Here is a 26,845-nt window from a genome sequence, read left to right on the forward strand (position 1 = left end):
TCGTTTGCTTCACCCTTGTCCCGTCCTGTCGGAATCTGCCTGTTCATCTGATGCTACGTGTGATCAGGTACCTCTGTCCTCTACGACCCGCGCCTACCCAGAGAGACCAGCAGTCTGTCGCCGCTAACCCAGCTATTCTCCTCTGCTGCTAAGAAGGGGACTCTAACCCAGCTATTCTCCTCTGCTGCTAGAAGGGGGACTCTTCTGTAAATATCAGAAGGACTTTATGATTAATTTATCGCCCTCTCTGCGGGTTGTCTATTTTGCCATTATATACATCTGAAGAGGATCTATGTCTTCCCTGTGTTTTGACATTAAAGGACTCTGTTTTTGTTAAACCGCTTTTGGGTCCTCACTCACGTGCATAACACATCCCCTGCGCCTTGGTCCGATATTTATTCTAACGAACGTGACAAGATGTGTCTGTTGCTTGAACTCTGTAAAGCATTTATTTGGGCTGCAATCTGAGTTGCAGTTATCTCTAATGGACTTATTGTCTGCAGAAGAGGTACCTCTGGGTTTTCCTTTCCTGTGGCGGTCCCCGTGAGAGCCATTTTCATCATAGTGCTTGATGGTTTTTGCGACTGCACTTAAAGAAACTTTCAAAGTTCTTGAAATGTTCCGGATTGACTGACCTTCATGTCTTAAAGTAATGATGGACTGTCATTTCTCTTTGCTTATTTGAGCTGTTCTTGCCATAATATGGACTTGGTCTTTTACCAAATAGGGCTATCTTCTCTATACCACCCCTACCTTGTCACAACACAACTGATTGGCTCAAACGTATTAAGAAGGAAAGAAATTGCACAAATTAACTTTTAATCAAGGCACACTTCATAATTGGAATGCATTACAGGTGACTATCTCATGAATCTGGTTGAGAGAATGCCAAGAGTGTGCAAAGCTGTCATCCACTTTGAAGAATCTCAAATATAAAATAGACTTTGATTTATTTAACACTTTTGTGGTTACTAAATGATTCCCTATGTGTTATTTCATAGCTCTGATGTCTTCACTATTATTCTACAATGTAGAAAATAGAAAAAAATCCAAATTAAAACCCTGGAATGAGTAGGTGTGTCCAAACTTTTTACAGGTACTCTACATTTAAAAACATGAAAATGCAGTGTGTGTGTGTGAATCTATCTGTTATACATACATAACAGTACATGCACACAACAAGTAGGTCACATGGGGGAGAGGCATTATGCCACCCATTACTGGCCACCCATTCCAAAACAGACTGCGACTCTTTGTTAAGGGTTTCAGTGACTTCTTTAGCTGTTGTTACTAGAGGTCGACCGATTATGATATTTCAACGCTGATACCGATTATTGGAGGACCAAAAGAGTCGATACCAATTTATTTGTAATAATGGCAATTACAACAATACTGAATGAACACTTATTTTAACTTAATATAATACATCAATAAAATCTATTTAGCCTCAAACAAATAATGAAACATGTTCAATTTGGTTTAAATAATGCAAAAACAAAGTGTTGGAGAAGAAAGTAAGATGTGCCAATATGCAATATGTGCCATGTAAAAATGTGCGCCATGTAAAAATGTCTGCATGTAAAATATGTGCCATGTAAAAAAGCTAACGTTTAAGTTCCTTGCTCAGAACATGAGAACATATGAAAGTTGGTGGTTCCTTTTAACATGAGACTTCAATATTCCAAGGTAAGAGGTTTTAGGTTGTAGTTAATATAGAATTTCTAGGACTATTTCTCACTATACCATTTGTATTTCATATACCTTTGACTATTGGATGTTCTTATAGGCACTATAGTATTGCCAGAGTAACAGTATAGCTTCCGTCCCCCTCCTCGCCCCTACCTGGGCTCGAACCAGGAACACATCGACAACAACCACACTCGAAACATCGTTACCCATCGCTCCACAAAAGCCGTGGCCCTTGCAGCCCATGGGGAATAACTACTCCAAATCTAAAGGCGAGTGACGTTTGAAACGGTATTAGCGCACACCCAGCTAACTAGCTAGCCATTTCACATTGGTAACACCAGCCATTAGGCTGATAGGCTTGAAGTCATAAACAGCGCTGTGCTTGCGAATAGCTTCTGGCAAAACGCACGAAAGTGCTGTTTGAATGAATGATTACGGGCCTGCTGCTGCTCAGTCAGACTGCTCGATCAAATCAGACTTAATTATAACATAATAACACAAAGAAATACTTTGGTAATTAATATGGTCGAATCCGGAAACTATCATTTCGAGAACAAAACGTTTATTATTTCAGTGAAATACGGAACCGTTCGGTATTTTATCTAACGGGTGGCATCCCTAAGTCTAAATATTCTTGTTACTTTGCACAACCGTCAATGTTATGTCATAATTACGTAAAATTCTGGCAAATTAGTTTGCAATGGGCCAGGAAGCCCAAACTGTTGCATATACCCTGACTCTGCCTGCGTGCAATGAACGCAAGAGAAATGACACAATTACACCTTGTTAATATTGCCTGCTAAACTGGATTAGTAGTTATAACTAGTGATTATGATTGATTGTTTTTTATAAGATAAGTTTAATGCTAGCTAGCAATTTATCTTGGCTTCTACTGCATTCGCGTAACAGGCAGGCTACTCGTGGAGTGCAATGGTTAGAGCGTTGGACTAGTTAACTGTATGGTTGCAAGATTGGATCCCCTGAGCTGACAAGGTGAAAATCTGTCGTTCTGCCCCTGAACAAGGCAGTTAACCCACCGTTCCTAGGCCGTCATTGAAAATAAGAATGTGTTCTGAACTGACTTGCCTAGTTAAATAAAGGTATGAAAAAATATATATATAAAAAACAGAAATCGGCACCCAAAAATACAGATTTCCGATTGTTATGAAAACTTGAAATCGGCCCTAATTAATCGGCCAATCCGATTAATCGGCCGACCTCTAGTTGTTACTGATGCGTATATGGTTGAAACATCAGCATACATGGATACACATGCTTTGTTTAATGCCAGTGGCAGGTCATTGGTAAAAATAGAAAAGAGTAGAGGGCTTAAAAAGATGCCCTGCGGTACTCCACACTTTACATGTTTGACAATAGAGAAGCTTCCATTAAAGAAAACCCTTCTATTCGATAGATACATGTTGCTCTGAATCCACAACCTGGCAAAGGTTGGAAAGGCATAATACATAGGTTTTCTCATCAATCAATAATATCAAAGGCTGCTCTGAAATCTAACAGTACAGCTCCCACAATCTTCTTATTATCAATTTATTTCAACCATTCATCAGTCATTTGTGTCGGTGCAGTACATGTTGACTGCCCTTCTCTATAAGCATGCTGAAAGTCATGCTGTTGTTCATTTGTTTACAGAGAAATAGCATTCTATTTGGTCAAACAATTTTTTCCAACAGTCTGCTAAGATCTGGCAGCAAGCTGATTGGTCTGCTGTTAGAACCAGTGAACGCCGCTTTACCACTCTTGGGTAAAGGAATTACTTTGGCTTCCCTCCAGGCCTAAGAAAAAAAAACTTTAATCTAGGCTCAGAATAAAGATATGACAGATATGATTGGCTATAAGTTATCAATGCCAGGAGGTTTGTCATTATAGATTGATAACAATAATCTTTCCACCTCTCTCACGCTAACTTTCCAAAATTCAAACTGTTGCTTTTCTTCAAACTGTTGCTTTTTCAATGCTTTTCTTTTATGCATGAATACGATGGCTCACTGTTCATTGTTGGCATTTCCTGCCTAAATTTGCCTACTTTGCCAGTGAAGTAATCATTAAACTAAATAGCAACATCAAATGGTTTCGTGATGAATAAGCCATCTGATTCAATAAAAGATGGAGTTGAAGTAATTTAATTTAAAGTATTCAAGTTTTTTTCCATCAATCTTTATATCATTGATCTATCTTGGCTTCATAATACAGTTTCTTCTTCTTTTTGTTGAGATTACTCAAATAATTTCTCAATTTGTGGTATGTCATCCAGTCAGATGTGCAGCCAGACTTATTAGCCACTCATTTTCCCACATCTCTTTCATTCATACAGTTTTTCAATTCCTCATCAATCCGTTGAGCCTTAACAGATCTAACAGTAAGTTTGTTAAAAGGTGCATGTTTATAAATAATTGGAAGAAGCAATTTCATAAATTCATCAAGTGCAGCGTCTGGATGCTCCTTATTAATCACATCAGGCCAGCAAATATTTTTAACATCATCCACCTAAGAGTCACAGCAAAATCTTTTGTATGATCTCTTATACACCAATTTAATTTACGCCCAGCTTTTGGAACTTTGGCTTTCCTGTATATAGCCACTATATTGTGATCACTGCATCCAATGGGTACGGATACAGCTTAGAACAAAGTTCTACAGTATTATTAAACATGTGATCAATACATGTGGATGGTCTTGTTCCTGTAGTGTTTGTAAACACCCTGGTAGGTTGATTAATAACCTAAAACGAGATTACAGGCACTAGTTACAGTGAGAAGCTTCCTCCTGAGTACACAGCTTGATGTAATAAAAGTATATTCAATATTCAGGTCCCCAAGAAAGTAAACCTCTCTGTTTACATCACATACACTATCAAGCATTTCACACATATTATTTAGATACTGACTGTTAGCACTTGATGGCCTGTAGCAGCACCCCAAAAGAAAGGCTTTAGATGTGCCAAGTGAACCTGCAACCACAACACTTTAATAACTCTTGACATAAGATCTTCTCTAAGAATTGCAGAGATATGGCTCTGAATATATACAGAAATACCTCCCCTATAAGCATTTCTGTCTCTTCTATAGATGTTCTTTCATTGTACTGCTACTGCTGTATCATCAAATGAATTATCTAAGTGAGTCTCAGAAATGGGTAATATGTTAATGTTATCTAATGTTAGCAAGTTATTGATTACATGAAACTTATTTCTAAGGCTACATATATTAATATGGGCTATTTTCTGCTCTTTCCTGGGTAGCTGTTTGACTGAAAGCTCTTTTTAGTCACGTCATCTGATGCGTGCTCTGCTCTCCCCTGAGGCTTACTTGCCAGAGTGGAACAGCCCATGTCCCTCACAGCCCCGGGGCCCGTTTGTTCTCAAAAGGGGCCAATGCATGTCACCCTGGCCCCAGGCCCTACATACACACAGAGACACGCACACTGCTGGATCCCTTCACTTATACACACACATCCTGGCATACACACATACACTGCATACAAACATACTCACATACATGCATACGGACTCACTCAATCGCATGCACAGCATGAACTCAACACACATACACACACACAGACACAACCTAGGCAGGGAGGTTATGCACGGTAGAGGGAGATGAAAATGTGGAGGTGTATTATACAGTGAAGAAGTTAATCCTTCATGACTGTAGTGCTGGCCTTTCTCTTGACAGTACTCTCCTCTGTCTCCTTCGTGAAAGCCTTGCTGAGACTCGTCCTGTTTAGTGGGGGCAAGCTATGGGGGTCTTTCTCTGTGCCTTTCACAAGCAGCCAGCTCGGGAAGAATAACCTTTACACGCATAGTTTATTCCTTTGACTGTGTGGTTGTTGAGACGCTAGCGATCTGCAGGAATATATAGGCATACCGCACCCACTGCTGATACCAATCCTAAATTATGTTGCTTACACCTGTACGATTCTCTCATCTCCGCAAGTACGCGTAGGCTAGGTGTTGCTGATTTGTAATCGGGCGTAAAACTCACCTTTCACAAACCTCTCTTAGAATTTGTCCCCTAAAAGTGTTCTCTCTGGCCAACCCCTTCTTATATCTTGTATCTTTGCTCACACAGCTCAACTAAAATACATTAACAATTCAGGAGCTGGGCATATCACTTTACACCATCAATCCAGCCTCTTCATTTTAGCCTGTGAAAAAGGACAAGGACAAACTCTAAAGTATGGCCTGGCTTGTTGTTATGTTGGTGAGTCCAAGGCTAAGGCTGACTGTCATTTGGTCAAATAGCGAGATGACAAGATGACAATCAATCAATCAAATGTATTTATAAAGCCCTTCTTACATCAGCTTATGTCACCAAGTACTGTACAGACACCCAGCCTAAAACCCCAAACAGCAAGCGATGCAGGTGTAGAAGCACGGTGGCTAGGAAAAACTCCCTAGAAAGGCCAGAACCTAGGAAGAAACCTAGAGGAACCAGGCTATGAAGGGTGGCCAGTCCTCTTTTGGCTGTGCCAGGTGGGGATTATAACAGAACATGGCCAAGATGTTCATATGTTCATAGATGACCAGCAGGGTCAAGTAATAATAATCACAGTGGTTATAGAGGGTGCAACAGGTCATCACCTCAGGATAAATGTCAGTTGGCTTTTCATAGCCGATCATTCAGAGTATCTTTACCACTCTTACTGTCTCTAGAGAGTTGAAAACAACAGGTCTGGGACAGGTAGCACGTCCGGTAAACAGGTCAAGGTTCCATAGCCGCAGGCAGAACAGTTGAAACTGGAGCAGCAGCACGACCAGGTGGACTGAGGACAGCAAGGAGTCATCAGGCCAGGTAGTCCTGATGACAATGATAGGTGGCATGTATTATGGAATGTATATCAAAGGATCCAAAAATATACACACTTCAGACAGCACAGGAGAGAGATAGCACACACCCTAGGCATGTCAGAAGAGCGAGACTGCAATAGCAAAAATCTGTGTCCTAACTGACACTGGCCTATTCTGTCACGCCGTGACCATAGAGAGCCTTTTTATTTCTCTATTTGGTTAGGTCGGGGTGTGACTAGGGTGGGTACTCTAGTTTTTGTATTTCTATCTTGTACCTGGTATGGTTCCCAATCAGAGGCAGCTGTCTATCGTTGTCTGTGGGGATCATATTTAGACAGCCTTTTCCCACTGGGTTTTTGTGGTATCTTGTTTTTGTGTAGTGCCTGTGAGCACTGCATTTGCTTCACATTTCGTTACTCTTTATTGTTTCATTTAATAAACATGTGGAACTCTACACACGCTGCGCCTTGGTCCATTTATTCCAATGATCGTGACAGAAGATCCCACCACAACTGTACCAAGCAGCGTGCCCGGGAGGAGATGGACTCCTGGTCTTTGGAGGAGGTCGAGGAGAGAATATCCTGGATTTAGGAGGAAGTCTTGGCAAGATACGAAAGCCTGCCGTGGAAACAGACGCAAGAAGAGAAGGGAGGACAGCGACGACGGCAATTTGTTTTTGTGAGTTTCATTTAATAAACATGTGGAACTCTACGCACGCTGCGCCTTGTGACATATTCCCTTTATACTGCGTTACTTTTGACCAGGGACCATGGCCAAAAGTAGTGAACTATAAGGAATAGGATGCCATTTGGGATGCAACCATAGAGATTTGAGGGAAGATGTTGGCTGAAATAGAAGTTGCCCTTTACCACAAGACCGGGTCTTGTTGTTTAAATCCTTATAAGTGAAGACTGAGGTTGTAGAAACTGACCCTGGACCAGAGCTTAGAGGCAGCTCCTCCCAAAAGCTGCTGGTTATGCAACCCAAACATATCCAGTGTGCACTGCTCACAGTGCAGATCTTCTTTCTGCTGTACACTGAGCCAGCTGTGTCTTGGCAGCACAGTCCTCGTTTCAACCTGGCACTGTTTTAGAGATGCCCCGTAGGCCTGCTACTACTGACACACACACAGAGCACATACACACTCATGGCGCACGCACACACAGAGCACATACACACACACACCAAAACACTGGATTAGCCCCACTCACTTTGTGTTTTATGAATGAGCGACCTGTAGAGAGCCAACAGGGAGAGGTGAGAGGAACATTGTTAAGTAGAATCAGCTGAAAGTCCTATCATAGCATGACTGTAGGCACATGGCCTCCCTCACTGCTGCTGAGAGATGGCTGGGAGGTTCTGAATCTTCCAGACCTGATGGTGCTGAACAAACAACTGATCCTTCTATTAAGGTTATGGGCCATGTCACGTTCCCTTTGCCCTTTCGCTGTCCTACATCATCTACATCACACTGGACTAACACAGAGTGGGGGTGTGACTGGAGGAAATGGGGGCCAGAGTTACGAAAGATGGGCTGCGTTCCAACATGCAAACTAGCGTACCACTTAGAATGCATGCCAAATTAATAGCTTTATCCTAAGTCGTGTGTTAGACTTGACACGTTAAAACATGGTTCAATGAATACTGCAGTGCCCTCTATAAGGATATCTTCTGCTTTTGTTCTACATGAACTCATGCCCCTGATGATAGTGCTATGGTATAGCTCCAACACGGCCGTGTATCCCAGTGTGACCTGCCTGCCACTAATCCCATCAAAGAGACAGTATGGAGGCCACCTAGTAGAGGCACTGAGGGTCTCCCTACAGTTCCTGGGAACAAAGCTGCATGTCGTCTCATTAACCTAGGAAATCCTCCCGGGAGTTTAAAGGGACCAGCGGGAAACCACGGGGTCCACAGGATTGAATTTAGTCTGAAGAAACAGAGACACACACATAATGTACACTACGTACTGTCTGTCTAAGACATTTAGGTAAATAGCTGTAGATAAACCAACCACGTTATATACATTAACACTACACTCTCACCAAGACAATGCTAGTGATTAAATAAGATGGGATTGGTAGACTGGAGTGTATAGGCCTAGGAGACGTTCAGTATGCCTTGTTTCTGTCATTGTTTGGAGTGATTGGATGCCTAATCATTGTCTTTAATATCTGGTAAAATAGCAGGGAATGATAGATACCATGTCAGAAGACGATGATGATGACATCATCACTGCAGCTGCCAAAGCAGTGATGTTACCCTGACCTGCTGAAGGGGTAACATCTGAGGGCCTATGCCAAGTCTTTTCAGCCTCCTGAGGGGGAAGAGGCATTGTCATGCCTTCTTCACGGCTGTGTTGGTATGTGTGGACCATGTTAATTCTTTAGTGATGTGGACACCTGCTCCACTACAGTGCTCCGTTTCCTGTAGTCCACAATCAGCTCCTTTATCTTGCTAATGTTGAGGGAAAGATTGTTGTCTTGGCACCACACTGCCAGGTCACAGACCTCCTCCCTATAGGCTGTCTCATAGTCGTCAGTGATCATGCAATCAGGTGGCGGATGTGTAGTTGCCTACCCTCACCACCTACGGGCAGCCCGTCAGGAAGTCCAGGATCCAGTTGCAGAGGGAGTCGTTCAGTCCCCGGGTCCCGAGCTTAGGGATGAGCTTTGAGGGCAATATGGTGTTAAACGCTGAGCTGTAGTCAATGAACAGCATTATAACATAGGTGTTCCTCTTATACGGGTAGAAAAGTGCAGTGTAGAGTGCAATATAGATTGTGTCATCTGTGGATCTGTTGAGGCGGTATGCGAATTGAAGTGGGTCCAGGGTGTTTGGGATAATTGTGTTGATGTGAACCATGACCATCCTCTCAAAGCATTTCATGGCTGCAGATGTGAGTGCTATGGGGTGATAGTCATTTAGACAGATTACCTTGGTGTTCTGAGCAAGAGCGATCACTTGTGGTGAGAGAGAGAGAGAGAGAGAGAGAGAGAGAGAGAGAGAGAGAGAGAGAGAGAGAGAGAGAGAGAGAGAGAGAGAGAGAGAGAGAGAGAGAGAGAGAGAGAGAGAGAGAGAGAGAGAGAGAGAGAGAGAGAGAGAGAGAGAGAGAGAGAGAGAGAGAGAGAGAACGTGTGTATACAGGTGTTTCTCTCTGTGTGTTTTAAACATTGACTTAGTACTTTAAAATGAGACACTACCTTGACATGAAGATACTGCTGGATACAGAGGAGAGAAGAGTAGTCTTGTAGCCTTGAGCCATAATCAGCTCCTAATCAGCTCCTACTGACAGAGATGAACCCTAATTTCAATCAGATGCACAGTGACAGTAGCTCATAATTGTAAGTGTGTGGATACAAAACAACAATGCAGTGCATTCGATATAATATGAACAGTGTGCGTTGGGTTATAGACAGAGTCCCCACACACTATGATCTATTTTTCTCTGGGCCTGTGTTCTAGGGACTGGACAGAGCATCCGGAGCAGATGCAGTGCCACAGGCTAAATTAAAGTATTGGGATGATGATGAGGATGGAGGAAAACAGCCAGAGATGTCAGTGTGAATTAGTCACTGGGAGTGTTGAGGGCTCTCTCTCTCTTCTGCTCTGTCCACCCTCCACCCAGCAGGCTGGCACGCAAATATGGATTTTTAGACACACAGACACTGTCTGTCTGTCTGTTTCTACACCACGGCTCCATGCTGGAAATGAATGCTCTTCAGCTCCGTTTGCACCCTGGTCTTTTTTTAACCATGTTGCTCCATTTGTCTTCATTTGTTAATCCTTTGTGGAGTGGGTTTGAAAGTATTTTATTGTCCGTGTTTGATTTAGATTTTTATTTTCACAGCAGGTTCAAAGTGTCCATAGAATGTTCAACAACAGCATGCAGTCTGTACACCTCAAAGGGATGAAGGAGCATTTCCATCCCTTCCAGAGGCTAGGAATAGAGGGTTGTGTCGACAGGTCGTGTGACGAGAGTGAAGCTGTGAATCTCTGACTCATAGGAGGAGTTGTTGGAGGATACTTCACTGCCTGCAACTGTACCCAGTCATGCCCATAAGAGGGGGGTCAGACCAGGAACATTCTCTCTGTGTCTATCTCCCTCCTTCCCTGACTTCTCTTCCCGCCCCCCTCTATTCTCGCTGTGTTTGACAGACAGCGATGTTGACTCTAAGGCCTTGTCTAGTCCTCTTAGGGCTAAGGTACAAAGTGGAGCTGTCACCTGAAGTACACTGACATCAGGATTATCCCTATAGTGAGAGGAGTCTCCAAAGCCACCGTACAGTGTACAGTACACCGCAGGAAGAGGGGATGGGGAGAATGTGTTGCACCTCTGTGTCTCCATGTTGTCATCGACACCTTACCACCTACACACACACACACATGCGTGCACACACACACACACACACACTTACTCACTCACAGTGGCAGTCTGCTGTTTATTGAGTCCCTCCATATGTGCAGACAATTTGACGATAGGGAGCCTGCTGAGGCTTTATCCTCCCCACAAATCCTCCATCCACCCTGGGTCTAGAGTTGGCATCTACCCTCACAGCTCTCTCTCTCTCTCTCTCTCTCTCTCTCTCTCTGTGTGTGTTCAGGACTTAAGCCTGTTACATAATTGTATTAAAGCAAGAGTCACTTCACACCTCTTTCACTGTGTGAGATTTAGCATAAACGTCTGTCAGAGGGAAGACCTCTGCCTCTCAACATCGTTGTCCCAAATGGTACCCTATTCCCTATGTAGTGCACTACTTTGACCAGGGCTCATAGGGTGCTGTTGGGTCCTTGGAGATCTCAGGGTGGCACTGTTAATGGTGTCGGTCACACACCAAATGGAAGGTGACGTGTGCAGCAGTGTATTCTGTTGTCTAGATAACAAAGGGGGTTTGTGACCTGGATACGACAAACTGAGATGAATGTCTATGTGGTGTATAACAATACACGTTTGCAGATGGAGTAAACGTACAAAATGCATTGTAGCCTATTGCTGTACTGTACACACTATTACTTTATGATTTAATACACCGATATCACCATGGACTGTACTGTCGCATTTAGACTCATTCTCTTTCTCACCACCCTCTTTCTCTCTCTCCTGCCTATATTTTCCCTCTCTCTATCCCTCCGCAGAAAACTAAGCTCCAGGATGCGTTGCAGGAGAAAAATCGCCTGAACATTGAGTTGTCCAGCCACAACCTGAAGGTATCCAAGTATGACCAGGTAGGTAAGACTCTCAGTATGCATCCCAAATGGCACTCTGTTCCCTACATAGTGCACTACTTTTGACCAGGGCCCATAGGGCTCAACTGCACGACAGCACAGCCCATCACAGTGCTAAACTCTCTTGATCAATGGGCATACAGTTGAAGTCGGAAGTTTACAAACACCTTAGCCAAATACATTTATACTCAGTTTTTCACAATTCCTGACATTTAATCAAAGTAAAAATCCCCTGTCTTAGGTCAGCTAGGATCACCACTTAATTTTAGGAATGTGAAATGTCAGAATAATAGTAGAGAATGATTCATTTCAGCTTTCATCAGATTCCCAGTGGGTCAGAAGTTTACATACACTCAATTAGTATTTGGTAGCATTGCCTTTCAATTGTTTAACTTGGGTCAAACATTTTGGGTAGCCTTCCACAAGCATCCCGCAATAATTTTGGCCCATTCCTCCTGACAGAGCTGGTGTAACTGAGTCAGGTTTGTAGGCCTCCTTGCTCGCACACACTTTTTAAGTTCTGCCCACATATTTTCTATGGGATTGAGGTCAGGGCTTTGTGATGGCCACTCCAATTCCTTGACTTGTCCTTAAGCCATTTTGCCACAACTTTGGAACTATGCTTGGGGTCCTTGTCCATTTGGAAGACCCATTTGTGACCAAGCATCAGCTTTAACTGATGTCTTGAGATGTTGCTTCAATACATCCACATAATTTTCCTATCTCATGATGCCATCTATTTTGTGAAGTGCACCAGTCCCTCCTGCAGAAAATCTCCCCCACAACATGATGCAGCCACCCCCGTGCTTCACGGTTGGGATGGTGTCTTCGGCTTGCAAGCCTCCCCCTTTTTCCTCCAAACATAATGATGGTCATTATGGACAAAAAGTTATATTTTTGTTTCATCAGACTAGAGGACATTTCTCCAAAAAATACTATCTTTGTCCCCATGTGCAGTTGCAAACCGTAGTCTGGCTTTTTTATGGCGGTTTTGGAGCAGTGGCTTTTTCCTTGCTGAGCGGCCTTTCAGTATATCAATATAGGACTCGTTTTACTGTGGACATAGATACTTTTATACCCGTGTCCTCCAGCATCTTTACAAGGTCCTTTGCTGTTGTTCTGGGAGTGATTTGCACTTTTCAAACCAAAGTACGTTCATCTCTAGGAGACAGAGCGCGTCTTCTTCCTGAGCGGTATGACGGCTGTGTGTTGTTTATACTTGCGTACTATTGTTTGTACAGATGAACGTGGTACCTTCAGGCGTTTGGAAATTGCTCCCACGGATGAACCAGACTTGTGGAGATCTACAATTGTTTTTCTTATGTCTTGGCTAATTTCTTTTGATTTTGCCATGATGTCAAGCAAAGAGGCACTGAGTTTGAAGGTAGGCCTTGAAATACATCCACAGGTACACCTCCAATTGACTCAAATGAAGTCAATTAGCCTATCAGAAGCTTCTAAAGCCATGCCTGGAATTTCCCAAGCTGTTTAAAGGCACATTCAACTTATTGTATGTAAACTTCTGACCCACTGGAATTGTGATACAGTGAAATAATCTGTCTGTAAACAAAAAGGAGCTGTCTTTCTCCGCCGGCCAAGACGGGTCTTTGAGATGAAAGACGGGAGGTACCAGTGCCCGAGCCTGGGTCTGATGTTACTACCTTAGCGTTAGCATCAGAGGCAGTAATCACAGGAGCAGTTAGCGTTAGTGCTGGGCGCTAGCCAAGGTGCTCTCTCTCTCTCTCTGGGTATTAATGTAATGAGATTGTTGAGACTCAGTAAATAACCGCCTCTGTCTAACCCTCGCGTCAAAGGGGCGATTTCTCAAGCGGACGATGTGAGATCGATGGGAGGTGTGAGTGGAGCAGTCTTCCTGTATCAGAGGGAGGGGATGCAGCGGGGGACAGAGAGCCCCAGATGGACGACAGGAAAGGGAGAGAGTAAACGAGTGCTGAGAGGAACTTGTCAGGACTGTCTGATTGATGGGAGGGAAGGCGAGGGACTAGTTGCTGTGGGTGATTTAAGCCAGTCAGTTTGGTCTTTGTCATTATCATTTTCTCATTTCCCCCCTCATGATCCCCAGATGACCTTTAACTGACCCCTGTGTAGAGAAAGAATTGTATCACATCTAAGTGGAGTTGTCAGAATTATGGAATTATGGGGAGATATACAATAGATTTGATTTTATATCAGAAAATAATATATTGTCACAAACTTTACCCACAACCAAGAATGATTATAGATTCATTTGTTTGAGGGTCTGGCTGAAATCATTTGTTTCAGCGTACAAGTATAGCATTATGAATAACTTGTGTGGTGCAATTTCGTGGAGTCTGCAAATTACCTTGAATGAGCTAATCTGTCGAGGTAATTAATTAGTGACTTAAGGGGTTGGAAAGCGGTGAGGAATGATTCTGTTCAGATGCAGCCTAACTCCAGAGAACCCAACTGAACTCACCTTCAAGGCATTCAGATTGATGATGAAATGAAGCCACCGATTTTGAGTCAGCAGCTACCTTTCATAGTCACAATGGAAATAGGCTGATTAACTTTACTTCAGTTTGTGAACTCTCCACCCCCCACCCCCCACCCCCCCCCACCCCACCCCCATGAAACTCTGATTCATGTAATGGTGTAAGACCAATCTTCATCAATTTTGCATGCCTCTGTTACTTCGGAAATACATGGATATGAATGAAAAAGAAGGATAAATTGTTGGAATAGAAGAAAAATTGGTTTTCTCCAATTTTTTCTTCCCTCACTCCAAATGCGTATACTGTATATTTAATCTCTCTGATTCACTCTTCCCCTGATTTGATTTCTCTCTTTCCTTATTTTCTTTTTCTCTAGGTAAGGTCAGAATATGAGCAACTTAGACACACCTATAGCACTGTGAGTCAGGAGAGAGACTTGGCTCAAGAGGAGAGGAAACAGCTCCAAGGCAAACTGGAGAACCTCGAGCAGGTCCTCAAGGTGAGAATACATCTGCCCGTCCATCCATCCAAACATCTATCAATCCATCCTAGCTCTCCTAAATTCACTGCTACTGTTCCTCCAACTCAGCCAATCATGAGATATGAACTAAACATCAGCGGCACGGTTCTATAAGGCCTTTGCAATCTGATTGGTTTAGGTTAACGTAAGGCCAGATCACTTGTACCTTTTGTGAAAACCTGATTGGGCAAATGCATCTATCTACAAAATCTGTCCTTCGAGTTATAGAATACATATTGTTTTTACAATAAAGCTTGGAAGAAATTGGTGTAAGTCATGAGCTTTGTTATCTGTTTTGCAGGACACACTTTTTCATTAGACTCTTATTTGCCAATAGCAATCAGCAGTAGTCTCATAGCAGTGTGAAAATGCTCTCATTACAAATCACTGCTTCCCTCCATTCCATATTGATTGTCTGTTTGTAAGGAGTGGATATGTTTGAGGGAAAAATGTACCCATCAAGAGGAAATTGACTCCTGCTCCTGAAAAATGAAAGAAGTGTGTGTTGCTTTCTCATTGCCTATTGATTTGTACAGATGGGTAGACTGCATGTTGGAGAACATAATGGAGAAAGCAGAGAAAGAAGATTTCCCGAAGTGGAGCATTCTCCTTCGTTTCCAGTGTGCTCAATGTTGCAGGGATAATGACGATACCAATGACTGCGATTATGAAAATCTGTAGGCTATTGTCTGATCGCTGTGTGGGAGAGCAAGAGGACAGTTCATTCTGGAGCTTTTGAATGACCCCCACCACATCTGATAGAGTGAGCCTAGCAGATCAAATAAAATGTTATTGTTCACATACACATGTTTAGCAGATGATATTGGGGGTGTAGCGCAATGCATGTGTTTTTAGCTCCGAAAGTGCAGTGAATATCTAATAAGTCTAACAATTTCACAACAATACACACAATACACACAATTTCTAAAGTAAAGGAATGGAATTAAGAATATATAAATATTTGGACGAGCAATGTCGGAGCGGCATTGACTAAAATACAGTAGAATAGAATAGAATACAGTAAATACATATGAGATGAGTAATGCAAAATATGCAAACATTGTTAAAGTGACTAATGTTCCATTATCAAAGCGGCCAGTGATTTCAAGTCTATGTATATAGGGCAGCAGCCACTACGGTGCTAGTGATGGCTATTTAACAGTCTGATGGCCTTGAGAGAGAAGCTCTTTTTCAGTCTCTCAATCTCTGCTTTGATGCATCTGTGCTCACCTCGCCTTCTGGGTGGTAGCGGGGTGAACAGGCAGTGGCTCGGGTGGTTGTTGTCCTTGATGATCTTTTTGACCTTCCTGTGACATCCGGTGCTGTAGCTGTCCTGCAGGGAAGGTAGTTTGCCCCCGGTGATGCGTTGGGCAGACTGCACCACCCTCTGGAGAGCCCTGCGATTGCGGGCAGTGCAGTTGCCATACCAGGCGGTGATACATCCCGACAGGATGCTCGAATTGTGCATCTCTAAAGGTTTGTGAGGGTTTTAGGTGCCAAGACACATTTCTTCAGCCTCCTGAGGTATAAAAGGCACTGTTGTGCCTTCTTCACCACACTGTCTGTGTGGGTGAACCATTTCAGTTTGTCAGTGATGTGTATGCCGAGGAACTTGAAGCTTTCCACCTTCTCCACTCTCGTTGATGTGGATAGGGGGGGTGCTCCCTGTTTCCTTAAGTCCACGATCAGCTCCTTTGTTTTGTTTACGTTGAGTGAAAGGGTATTTCCCTGGCACCAAGCTCCCAGGGCACTAACCTCCTCTCTGTAGGCTGTCTTGTCATTGTTGGTAATCTACTGTCTACTACTGTTGTGTTGTCTGCAAACTTGATGATTGAGTTGGAGGCATGCGTGGCCACGCAGTCATGGGTGAACAGAGAGTACAGGAGAGGGCTCAGAACGCACCCTTGTGGGGCCTCTGTGTTGAGGATCAGTGAAGTGGAGGTCTTGTTTCCTACCTTTACCACCTGGGGGTGGCCTGTCAGGAAGACCAGGACCGAGTTGCACAGGGCGGGGTTCAGACCCAGGGCCCCAAGCTTAATTATGAGCTTGGAGGGTACTATGATGTTGAATGCTGAGCTATAGTCAATGAACAGCGTTCTTACATAGGTATTCCTCTTGTCCAGATGGGATAGGGCAATGTGCAGTGCAATGGCGATTGCATCGTCTGTGGATCTATTGGGACGGTAAGCAAATTGAAGTGGGTCTAGGGTGTCAGGTAAAGTAGAGGTGATATGATCCTTGACTAGTCTCTAACAGCACTTCATGATGACAGAAGTGAGTGCTATGGGGCTATAGTCATTTAGTTCAGTGACCATTGCTTTCTTAGGAATAGGAACAATGGTGGACATCTTGAAGTATGTGGGGACAGCAGACTGGGATAGGGAGAGATTAAATATGTCCATAAGCACTCCAGCCAGCTGGTCTGCGCATGCTCTGAGGACGCGCTAGGGATGCCGTCTGGCCCGGCAGCCATGCGAGTGTTAACACTCTTAAATGTCTTACTCAACTCGGCCACAGAAGGAGAGCCCAGTCTTTAATAGCTTGCCGTGTCGGTGGCACTGTGTTATCCACAAAGCGGGCGAAGACGGTGTTTAGCTTATCCGGAAGCAAGACGTCGACAAGGTGGCTGGTTTTCCCTTTGTAGTCTGTGATTGTCTGTAGACCCTGTCACATACATCTTGTGTCTGAGCAGTTGAATTGCGACTCCACTTTGTCTCTGTACTGACATTTTGCATGTTTGATTATTTTACAGAGGGAATAACTATACTGTTTGTATCCCAGTCACCTTGCCATGGTTAAATGCGGTGGTTCGCACTTTCAGTTTTGCGTGAATGCTGCCATCTATCCACGGTTTCTGGTTTGGGTAGGTTTTAATAGTCACAGTGGTACAACATCTCCTATACATTTCCTGATAAACTCAGTCACCGTTTCTGTGTATTCGAGAATGTTATTCTCAGAGGCTACCCAGAACATATCCCAGTCCACGTGATCAAAACAATCTTGAAGCATGGGTTCTGATTGTTCAGACCAGCGTTGAATAGTCCATAGCACGGGTACTTCCTGTATGAGTTTCTGCCTATATGGAGTCATGATCAGATTTGCTGAAGGGAGGGCCTTGTAGGCATTTCGAAAAGCTGAGTAGCAGTGGTCCAATGTTTTCTCAGAGCGAGTGCTACAGTCAATGTGTTGGTATTACTTCGGTAGCGTTTTCCTCATATTAGCTTTGTTAAAATCATTGGGTACTTTAAATGCTGCCTCAGGACAACTTGCATAGAGTCCAGTGTAGTTATTTCAGGGCCATTGTGATATCAGCTTGAGGGGAATATACACGCCTGTGACTATAACCGAAGAGAATTCTCGTGGGATGTAATACGGTCAGCATTTGATTGTGAGGTATTCTATGTCGGGTGAACAAAAGGACTTGAGTTTCTGTATGTTATCACAATCACACCATGAGTAATTAATCATTAAACATACACCCCCGCCCTTCTCCTTCCCGGAGAGATCATCATTCCTGTATGTGCGATGAACGGACTCAGACTATATATCACGAGAACCATGTTTCCTTGAAACAGAGTATGTTACAAGCCCTGATGTCTCTCTGGAAGGAGATCCTCGTCCTGAGCTCGTCAACTTTATTATCCAGAGACTGAACATTAGCGAGTAATATACTCGGAAGCAGTGGGTGTTGTGCGCGCCTCTTTAGTCAGACTAGAAGTCCACTCCGAATACCTCTTCTCAGCCGAAGGTGTTTTGGATCAGCCTCTGGAATCAGTTCAATTGCCCAGGGGGGTACAAACAAGGGATCCAATTCGGGAAAGTCATATTCCTGGTCGTAATGCTGGTAATGCTGGTAATGCTGAGTTACCACCGCTCTGATATCCAAAAGTTATTTCCGGCAGTATGTAATAACACAAAAATAATTCTGGGCTAAAAATGTAAGAAATAACACATATAAAAGAAAATATTGCATAGTTGCTTAGAAACTAGAAGCACGGCTGCCCCAACTTGTCATGGCGCCGACAGAGGTACATGCCCTCCTATGAGAAAAATGCCCTTTTGATTGGTGACTATTTTAGTGTAATGAATTGATCATCAAGCAAGCACATTTCTCAAACCCTTGAATGCTGGAAAATACCCTTCCTCGCCCTCCTGCTACCATGAGTGCGGCAGTGAGATGTCCTGTATCCAGAGCATATGGGTGCCTGGTGGCGAGTTGAGTAGTAGGCTACTTTGAAGTTGCATCTCTCACTGTCAGGGACTTGGAAGGGGCAATTCGACTGTTTGTTGAGGCAGATGTCAGCAGCAGAAAATCTAGTAAAGACTAGTTAAATCAGTATAGATAAATCAGTTATTTATCTACATTATATATACAAAAGAATGTGGACACACCTTCAAATTAGTGGATTCAACTATTTCAGCTATACCCGTTGCTGACAGGTCTATAAAACCGAGCACACAGCCATGTAATCTCTGTAGAACATTTTGGCAGTAGAATTGCCTTTCTGAAGAGCGCAGTGAATTTCAACGTGGCACCGTCATAGGATGGCACCTTTCCAACAAGTAAGTACGTCAAATTTCTGCCATGCTAGAGCTGCCCTGGTCAACTGTAAGTGCTGTTATTGTGAAGTGGAAACGGCTAGGAGCAACAACGGCTCAGCTAAGTGGTAGGCTACACAAGCTCATAGAACGGGACCGCCGAGTGCTAAAGCGCATAAAAATCTGTCCTGCGGCCTCCCGGGTGGCGCAGTGGTTAAGGGCGCTGTACTGCAGCGCCAGCTGTGCCATCAGAGTCCTGGGTTCGCGCCCAGGCTCTGTCGTAAGCGGCCGCGACCGGGAGGTCCGTGGGGCGACGCACAATTGGCCTAGCGTCGCCCGGGTTAGGGAGGGCTTGGTCGGTAGGGGTGTCCTTGTCTCATCGCGCACCAGCGACTCCTGTGGCGGGCTGGGCGCAGTGTACGCTAGCCAAGGTGGCCAGGTGCACGGTGTTTCCTCCGGCGCATTGGTACGGCTGGCTTCCGGGTTGGATGTGCACTGTGTTAAAGAAGCAGCGGCTTGGTTGGTTGTGTATCGGAGGACGCATGACTTTCAACCTTCGTCTCTCCCGAGCCCGTACGGGAGTTGTAGCGATGAGACAAGATAGTAGCTACTACAACAATTAGGATACTACGAAAATTGGGGAGAAAAAGGGGTAAAATTAAAAAAATAAAAAAAAATCTGTCCTGGGTTGCAACACTCAATACCAATTTCCAAACTGCTACTGGAAGCAACGTCAGCACAAGAACTGCTCGTCGGGAGCTTCATGAAATGGGTCTCCATGGCCGAGCAGCCGCACACAAGCCTAAAATCAGCATGTGCATAGCCAAGCGTCGGCTGGAGTGATGAATCATGCTTCACCATCTGGCAGTCCGACGGACAAATCTGGGTTTGGCGGTTGCCATAAGAACGCTACCTGCCCAAATGCAGGTAGGAATGCATGGTGTCAACTGTAAAGTTGTAAAGTTTGGTGGAGTGGGAATAATGGTCTGGGGCTGTTCTTCATGTTTCGTGCAAGGCTTTTTAATTCCAGTGAAGGGAGATCTTAACTCTACAGCATACAATGACATTCAAGATGATTCTGTGCTTCCAACTTACTTTGTGGCAAAAGTTTTGGGAAGGACCTTTCTTGTTTCAGCATGACAATGCCCCAGTGCACATGGCGAGGTCCATACAGAAATGGCTTGTTGAGTTAGGTGTGGAAGAACTTGACTGGCCTGCACAGAGCCCTGTCCTCAACCCCATCAAACAACTTTGGGATGAATTGGAACGCAGACTGCGAGCCAGGCCTAATCGCCCAACATCAGTGCCTGACCTCACTAATGCTCTTGTGGCTGAATGGAAGCAACTCCTCGCAGCAATGTTCAAACATATAGCGGAAAGCCTTCCCAGGTGTTATAGCATCAAAGGGGGACCAACTCCATATTAATGCCAATGCTTTTGGAATGAGAAGTTCGACGAGCAGGTGTCCACATACTTTTGGTCATTCCAAAAGAGTGGATGCTGTTATAGCAGCAAAGGGGGGTCCAACTCCATATTAATGCCCATGATTTTGGAATGAGAAGGTCGACGAGCAGGTGTCCACATACTTTTGGTCATTCAGCGTACATTAACAATCAGCTAATGTCTCTGTGAACAGTAGCCTAGTGGTGCTAGCTTGGTTACAGTATGTGATGACGGAGTGTGCTTTTGCACAGTATTTACGTATATGGTGAAAAAAAAATGGTTAATTCGACTATAGGAGCAGTAGTACATTATGAATTTGGGGAGGAAGGTTTCACATTGAGCACTTGCCCCTCACAAAGGAGCCTGGTGACAGTCCCTCAGTCACTAGAGTCCCCAGCAGAGCTTAAGACTGTGATTATGCAAAGAAGTGCCTGCTTAGCTCAAAGCCAGTAGGGGTGTCCGGGGTTATTCTTCCACTACAAAAAAAAGTAATTTCAGCAACATGGATTTGGTACACTGAGATGAACTTTGAGAGATTCAATCTTTTTTCAGGTAACTTTTTCACAGCAGACACTGCCAGTACTCAATTACAGTTGCTACTGTGGGTCTCTCTACTCTGGAACACTCTTTAGTCTCTACTCTGGAACACTCTTTAGTCTCTACTCTGAAACACTCTTTAGTCTCTGCTCTGGAACACTTTTTAGTCTCTACTCTGGAACACTCTTTAGTCTCTGCTCTGGAACACTCTTTAGTCTTTACTCTGGAACACTCTTTAGTCTCTGCTCTGGAACACTCTTTAGTCTCTGCTCTGGAACACTCTTTAGTCTCTACTCTGAAACACTCTTTAGTCTCTGCTCTGGAACACTTTTTAGTCTCTACTCTGGAACACTCTTTAGTCTCTGCTCTGGAACACTCTTTAGTCTTTACTCTGGGACACTCTTTAGTCTTTACTCTGGAACACTCTTTAGTCTCTGCTCTGGAACACTCTTTAGTCTTTACTCTAGGACACTCTTTAGTCTCTACTCTGGAACACTTTTTAGTCTCTACTCTGAAACACTCTTTAGTCTCTGCTCTGGAACACTCTTTAGTCTTTACTCTGGAACACTCTTTAGTCTCTGCTCTGGAACACTCTTTAGTCTCTGCTCTGGAACACTCTTTAGTCTCTACTCTGGAACACTCTTTAGTCTCTACTCTGAAACACTCTTTAGTCTCTGCTCTGGAACACTCTTTAGTCTTTACTCTGGAACACTCTTTAGTCTCTGCTCTGGAACACTCTTTAGTCTCTGCTCTGGAACACTCTTTAGTCTCTACTCTGGAACACTCTTTAGTCTCTACTCTGAAACACTCTTTAGTCTCTACTCTGGAACACATGCATTTACAGTGTATTGCCAAAAACCACTCAACAATTACAAACATGGACTCTGACCTGTCTAATGAGCCAAGCTGATTAAAGAATACCACAGTACCCAAATACCCCCACTCTCTCCTACTCACACACACACACACACACACACACACACACACACACACACACACACACACACACACACACACACACACACACACACACACACACACACACACACACACACACACACACACACACACACAGACACAAACTCCAAGAAACATCGTATTACCTAACTCCAATTCCTACCGGTGGCAGCGGCTCTTAACTCTGCAGATACAGTCATAATGACTCAGCTAATTTGGGAGTGGCTAGATTTGGGTTTTGTGTTGGTGTCTCTGTGTGATGGATCACAGAAATCAGTGAGTCAGACTAGACGTAGTCAATACAGGTAGACAAATTTTATACCCACTGAATTAAAAACGAGATGTTCTTATGTAATGTGTACTTTTTATGTATTGTGTACTTTTTATGTATTGTGTAGCTGCTACGGGTGCTGTAAAAGTGTTTGGACTGAGATTTTAAAGGCATAGTTACCTCACTATGACCATGAACTTACTGTGTTGTAGTATATAACCACATATTGAACATGTTGTGAGCATTTGACCATGTATTGACTGTGTTGTGACTTGTTCTCCATAGCATATGCGAGAGGCTGCAGAGAGGAGGCAGCAGTTGGAAGAGGAGCATGAGCAGGCCCTGGCTGTCCTCACCACCAAGCAGCAGGAGATTCACCTTCTGCAGAGGGTAAGCCCATAATAACCCACCTCGCCTCCGTCCTAGACTCTAACCTCCATGACCACAGTATGACCACAGTGGTCACAAGACAAATCAAATCAACATTTATTTGTCACGTGCGCCGAATACAAGTGTAGACCTTACAGTGAAATGCTTTCTTACAGACCCTAACCAGCAGTGCAATATTTAAATAAAAAATAGCATAGTTACCTCACACTGTTATCATGGTAACAGTGTGACAGCCTGTAGGGAGGAGGTCAGAAATCTGGCCAGGTGGTGCCAGAATAACAACATATCCCTCAACGTAAACAAGACTAAGGAGATGATTGTGGACTACAGGAAAAGGAGGACCGAGCACGACCCCATTTTCATCGACGGGGCTGTAGTGGAGCAGGTTGAGAGCTTCAAGTTCCTTGGTGTCCACATCAACAACAAACTAGAATGGTCCAAACACACCAAGACAGTCGTGAAAAGGGCACAACAAAACCTATTCCCCCTCAGGAAACTAAAAAGATTTGGCATGGTTGCTGAGATCCTCAAAAGGTTCTACAGCTGCAACATCGAGAACATCCTAACCGGTTGCATCACTGCCTGGTACGGCAATTGCTCGGCCTCCGACCGCAAGGCACTACAGAGTGTAGTGTGTACGGCCCAGTACATCACTGGGGCTAAGATGCCTGCCATCCAGGACCTCTATACTAGGCGGTGTCAGAGGAAGGCCCTAAAGATTGTCAAAGACCCCAGCCACCCTAGTCATAGACTGTTCTCTCTACTACTCCATGGCAAGCGGTACCGGAGTGCCAAGTCTAGGACAAATAGGCTTCTCAACAGTTTTTACCCCCAGCCATAAGACTCCTGAACAGGTAATCAAATGGATACCCAGTCTATTTGCATTGTATGCTCCCTCCAACCCCTCTTTTACGCTGCTGCTACTCTCTGTTTATCATATATGCATAGTAGCTTTAACGATACATTCATATACATACTACCTCAATTGGCCCAACCAACCAGTGCACCCGCACATTAGCTAACTGGGCGATTTGCATTGTGACCCACCACCCACCAACCCCTCTTTTACGCTACTGCTACTCTCTGTTCATGATATATGCATATTCATCATATATGTCACTTTAACCAAATCTACATGCACATACTACCTCAATCAGCATGACTAACCGGTGTCTGTATATAGCCTCACTACTGTTATTTTCAACTGTCTTTTTACTGTTTTTTATTTCTTTACTGACCTATTGTTCACCTAATACCTTTTTTCCACTATTAGTTAGAGCCTGTAAGTAAGCATTTCACTGTAAGGTTGTATTCGGCGCACGTGACAAATAAACTTTGATTTGATTAGGAGAGACAAGTATTGTGCAACTATCATGAAATGATCCCCCCAAACACTAACTCATGCTCCATGAAAAAAACTAAAAAACATTCTACCATTAGTCCTGGTGAGACTGATGAGAAAGTAAAAGGGGTCATATAATCAGTGGTCTCCTGTGATTGTCTGTCTCTATAGGCAGCAATAATCTGAGCCTCTAGAGAGCTGGGTGAATTCCTGTGTGTATGTGTTCTGTTCAGAGAGGAGCCATGACAGGCAATTAGCGCAAACGGCAAACACAGCACAGATCAGACTCCCCTGAGCCTAAACCGAGCACTTCACTTTAGAGAGACGCAGAGAGAATGTGTGTCAGCTTCTGTGTCTGCACGTCTATCCGTGACTATCTGTGCTTCAATCCATGTGTTTGTATGCATCTGCCTCAGCGTGCTCGTTTGAGTCCTTGTCCTTCCTTTTTCTGTTTACTCCTTAACCTAATTTATTGTGCTGTGATTCCATTCAATTAGCAATTCACAGATATTATCTCATTGGAGTAGAACAGCAGTTTGTCCTTATCAATATCAAAGCCAATCTGGATGAAACAGATTGATTTCATGAGGCTATTCTGATGCACCTCAGTTTCAGGTTTTTGTGTTGGAAGTCATCGCGCCCCCTATGTTCTCCCCCAGTCTCCCCCGGTCCTCAGATAGCCCTCAGCTGTGAGGCATTAATTGCCTTCTCCTCCTCATGCTGTGCAGAGCTGACATCAGTTGTTGTTCAACTCAGACTGTCTATTCTACAGGTAACTACCAAAATAATTGAAACACCAGTATAAAGTGTCTTAATAGGGCCTTTCACCACCACAAGTAAAAAAAACAGCTTCAATGCACCTTGGCATAGATTCTACAAGTGTCTGGAACTCTATTGGAGGGATGTGACACCATTCTTCCACGAGAAATTCTATAATTTGGTGTTTTGTTGATGGTGGTGGAAAACGCTGTCTCCGATTCACTATAGAATCAACCCACTCAATTGGGTTGCAATCTGGTGACTGAGACGGCCATGGCATATGGTTTACATTGTATTCATGCTCATTAAACCATTCAGTGACTGCTCGTGTCCTGTGGATGGGGGAGTTGTCATCCTATGGGGACACAGCCATAGTAGCCAAAATAATGGCCAAAATAATGCAATGGCCTGCCCAGCATTTTTATACATGACCCTAAGCATGATAGGGACACTGAATGCAGTCATCGACTACAGCTCAGCTGGGTCTCGACCCCCCGCCCTGTGCAACTGGGTACTGGACTTCCTGACGGGCCGCAGGGTAGGTAACAGCATCTCCACCCCGCTGATCCTCAACACTGGGGCCCCACAAGGGTGGCCATGCACACCTCCTCCTCCAATGACGAGACGGCCTACAGGGAGGAGGTGAGGGCCCTCGGAGTGTGGTGTCAGGAAAATAACCTCACACTCAAAGTCAACATAACAAAGGAGATGATCGTGGACTGCAGGAAACAGCAGAGGGAGCACCCCCCTATCCACATCGATGGGACAGTAGTGGAGAGGATAGTAAGTTTTAAGTTCCTTGGCATACACATCACGGACAAACTGAATTGGTCCACCCACACAGACAGTGTGGTGAAGAAGGCGCAGCAGCGCCTCTTCAACCTCAGGAGGCTGAAAAAATTCAGCTTGTCACCAAAAGCACTCTCAAACTTTTACAGATGCACAATCGAGAGCATCTTGTCGGGCTGTATCACCGCCTGGTACGGCAACTGCTCCGCCCACAACCGTAAGGCTCTCCAGAGGGTAGTGAGCTCTGTACAACGCATCACCGGGGGCAAACTACCTGCCCTCCAGGACACCTACACCACCTGATGTCACAGGAAGGCCATAAAGATCATCAAGGACAACAACCACCCGAGCCACTGCCTGTTCACCCCGCTATCATCCAGAAGGCGAGGTCCGTACAGGTGCATCAAAGCAGGGACCGAGAGACTGAAAAAACAGCTTCTATCTGAAGGCCATCAGACTATTAAACAGCTGACTCAACTCCAGCCACTTTAATAATGGAAAAATGTATGTAAAAAAATGTATCACAAGCCACTTTAAACAATGCCCCTTAATATAATGTTTACATACCCTACATTACTCGTCTCATATGTATATACTGTACTCTATACCATCTACGGCATCTGGACATCTTTATGTAATACATGCATCACTAGCCACTTTAAACAATGCCACTTTTATATGTTTACATACCCTACATTACTCATCTCATATGTATATACTGTACTCGATACCATCTACTGCATCTTGCCTATGCCGTTCTGTACGATCACTCATCCATATATCTTTATGTACAGATTCTTCATCCCTTTACACTTGTGTGTATAAGGTAGTTGTTGTGAAATTGTTAGGTTAGATTACTCGTTTGTTATTGCTGCATTGTCGGAACTAGAAGCACAAGCATTTCGCTACACTCGCATTAACATCTGCTAACCATGTTTATGTGACCAATAAAATTTGATTTGATTTGATAGGATGTTTAATTGCTTAATCAACTCAGGAACCACACCTGTGTGGTAACACCTACTTTCAATATACTGATCCCATTACTTTGGCAGTTACCTGTATGTCTGCAGTGTACCAAGAGCTATGCCACTTGTATGTT

At 44.0% G+C, this 26,845-nt stretch overlaps 1 protein-coding gene across 2 annotated transcripts in view; it reads left to right on the forward strand.

Annotated features, from left to right (window-relative positions):
- LOC139388469 (RIMS-binding protein 2-like) overlaps nt 1-26,845 on the forward strand; it is a 91,641-nt gene that overhangs the window by 42,434 nt on the left and 22,362 nt on the right. For both annotated transcript variants that reach the window (XM_071135143.1, XM_071135144.1), the window contains 3 exons: nt 11,633-11,722; nt 14,573-14,695; nt 22,749-22,853. In XM_071135143.1, coding sequence (XP_070991244.1) covers nt 11,633-11,722; nt 14,573-14,695; nt 22,749-22,853 — 318 coding nt within the window. The remainder of the gene's footprint in view (nt 1-11,632; nt 11,723-14,572; nt 14,696-22,748; nt 22,854-26,845) is intronic.

The sequence above is a fragment of the Oncorhynchus clarkii genome, chromosome 29, assembly GCF_045791955.1.
Source record: "Oncorhynchus clarkii lewisi isolate Uvic-CL-2024 chromosome 29, UVic_Ocla_1.0, whole genome shotgun sequence".
Taxonomy (NCBI): domain Eukaryota; kingdom Metazoa; phylum Chordata; class Actinopteri; order Salmoniformes; family Salmonidae; genus Oncorhynchus; species Oncorhynchus clarkii.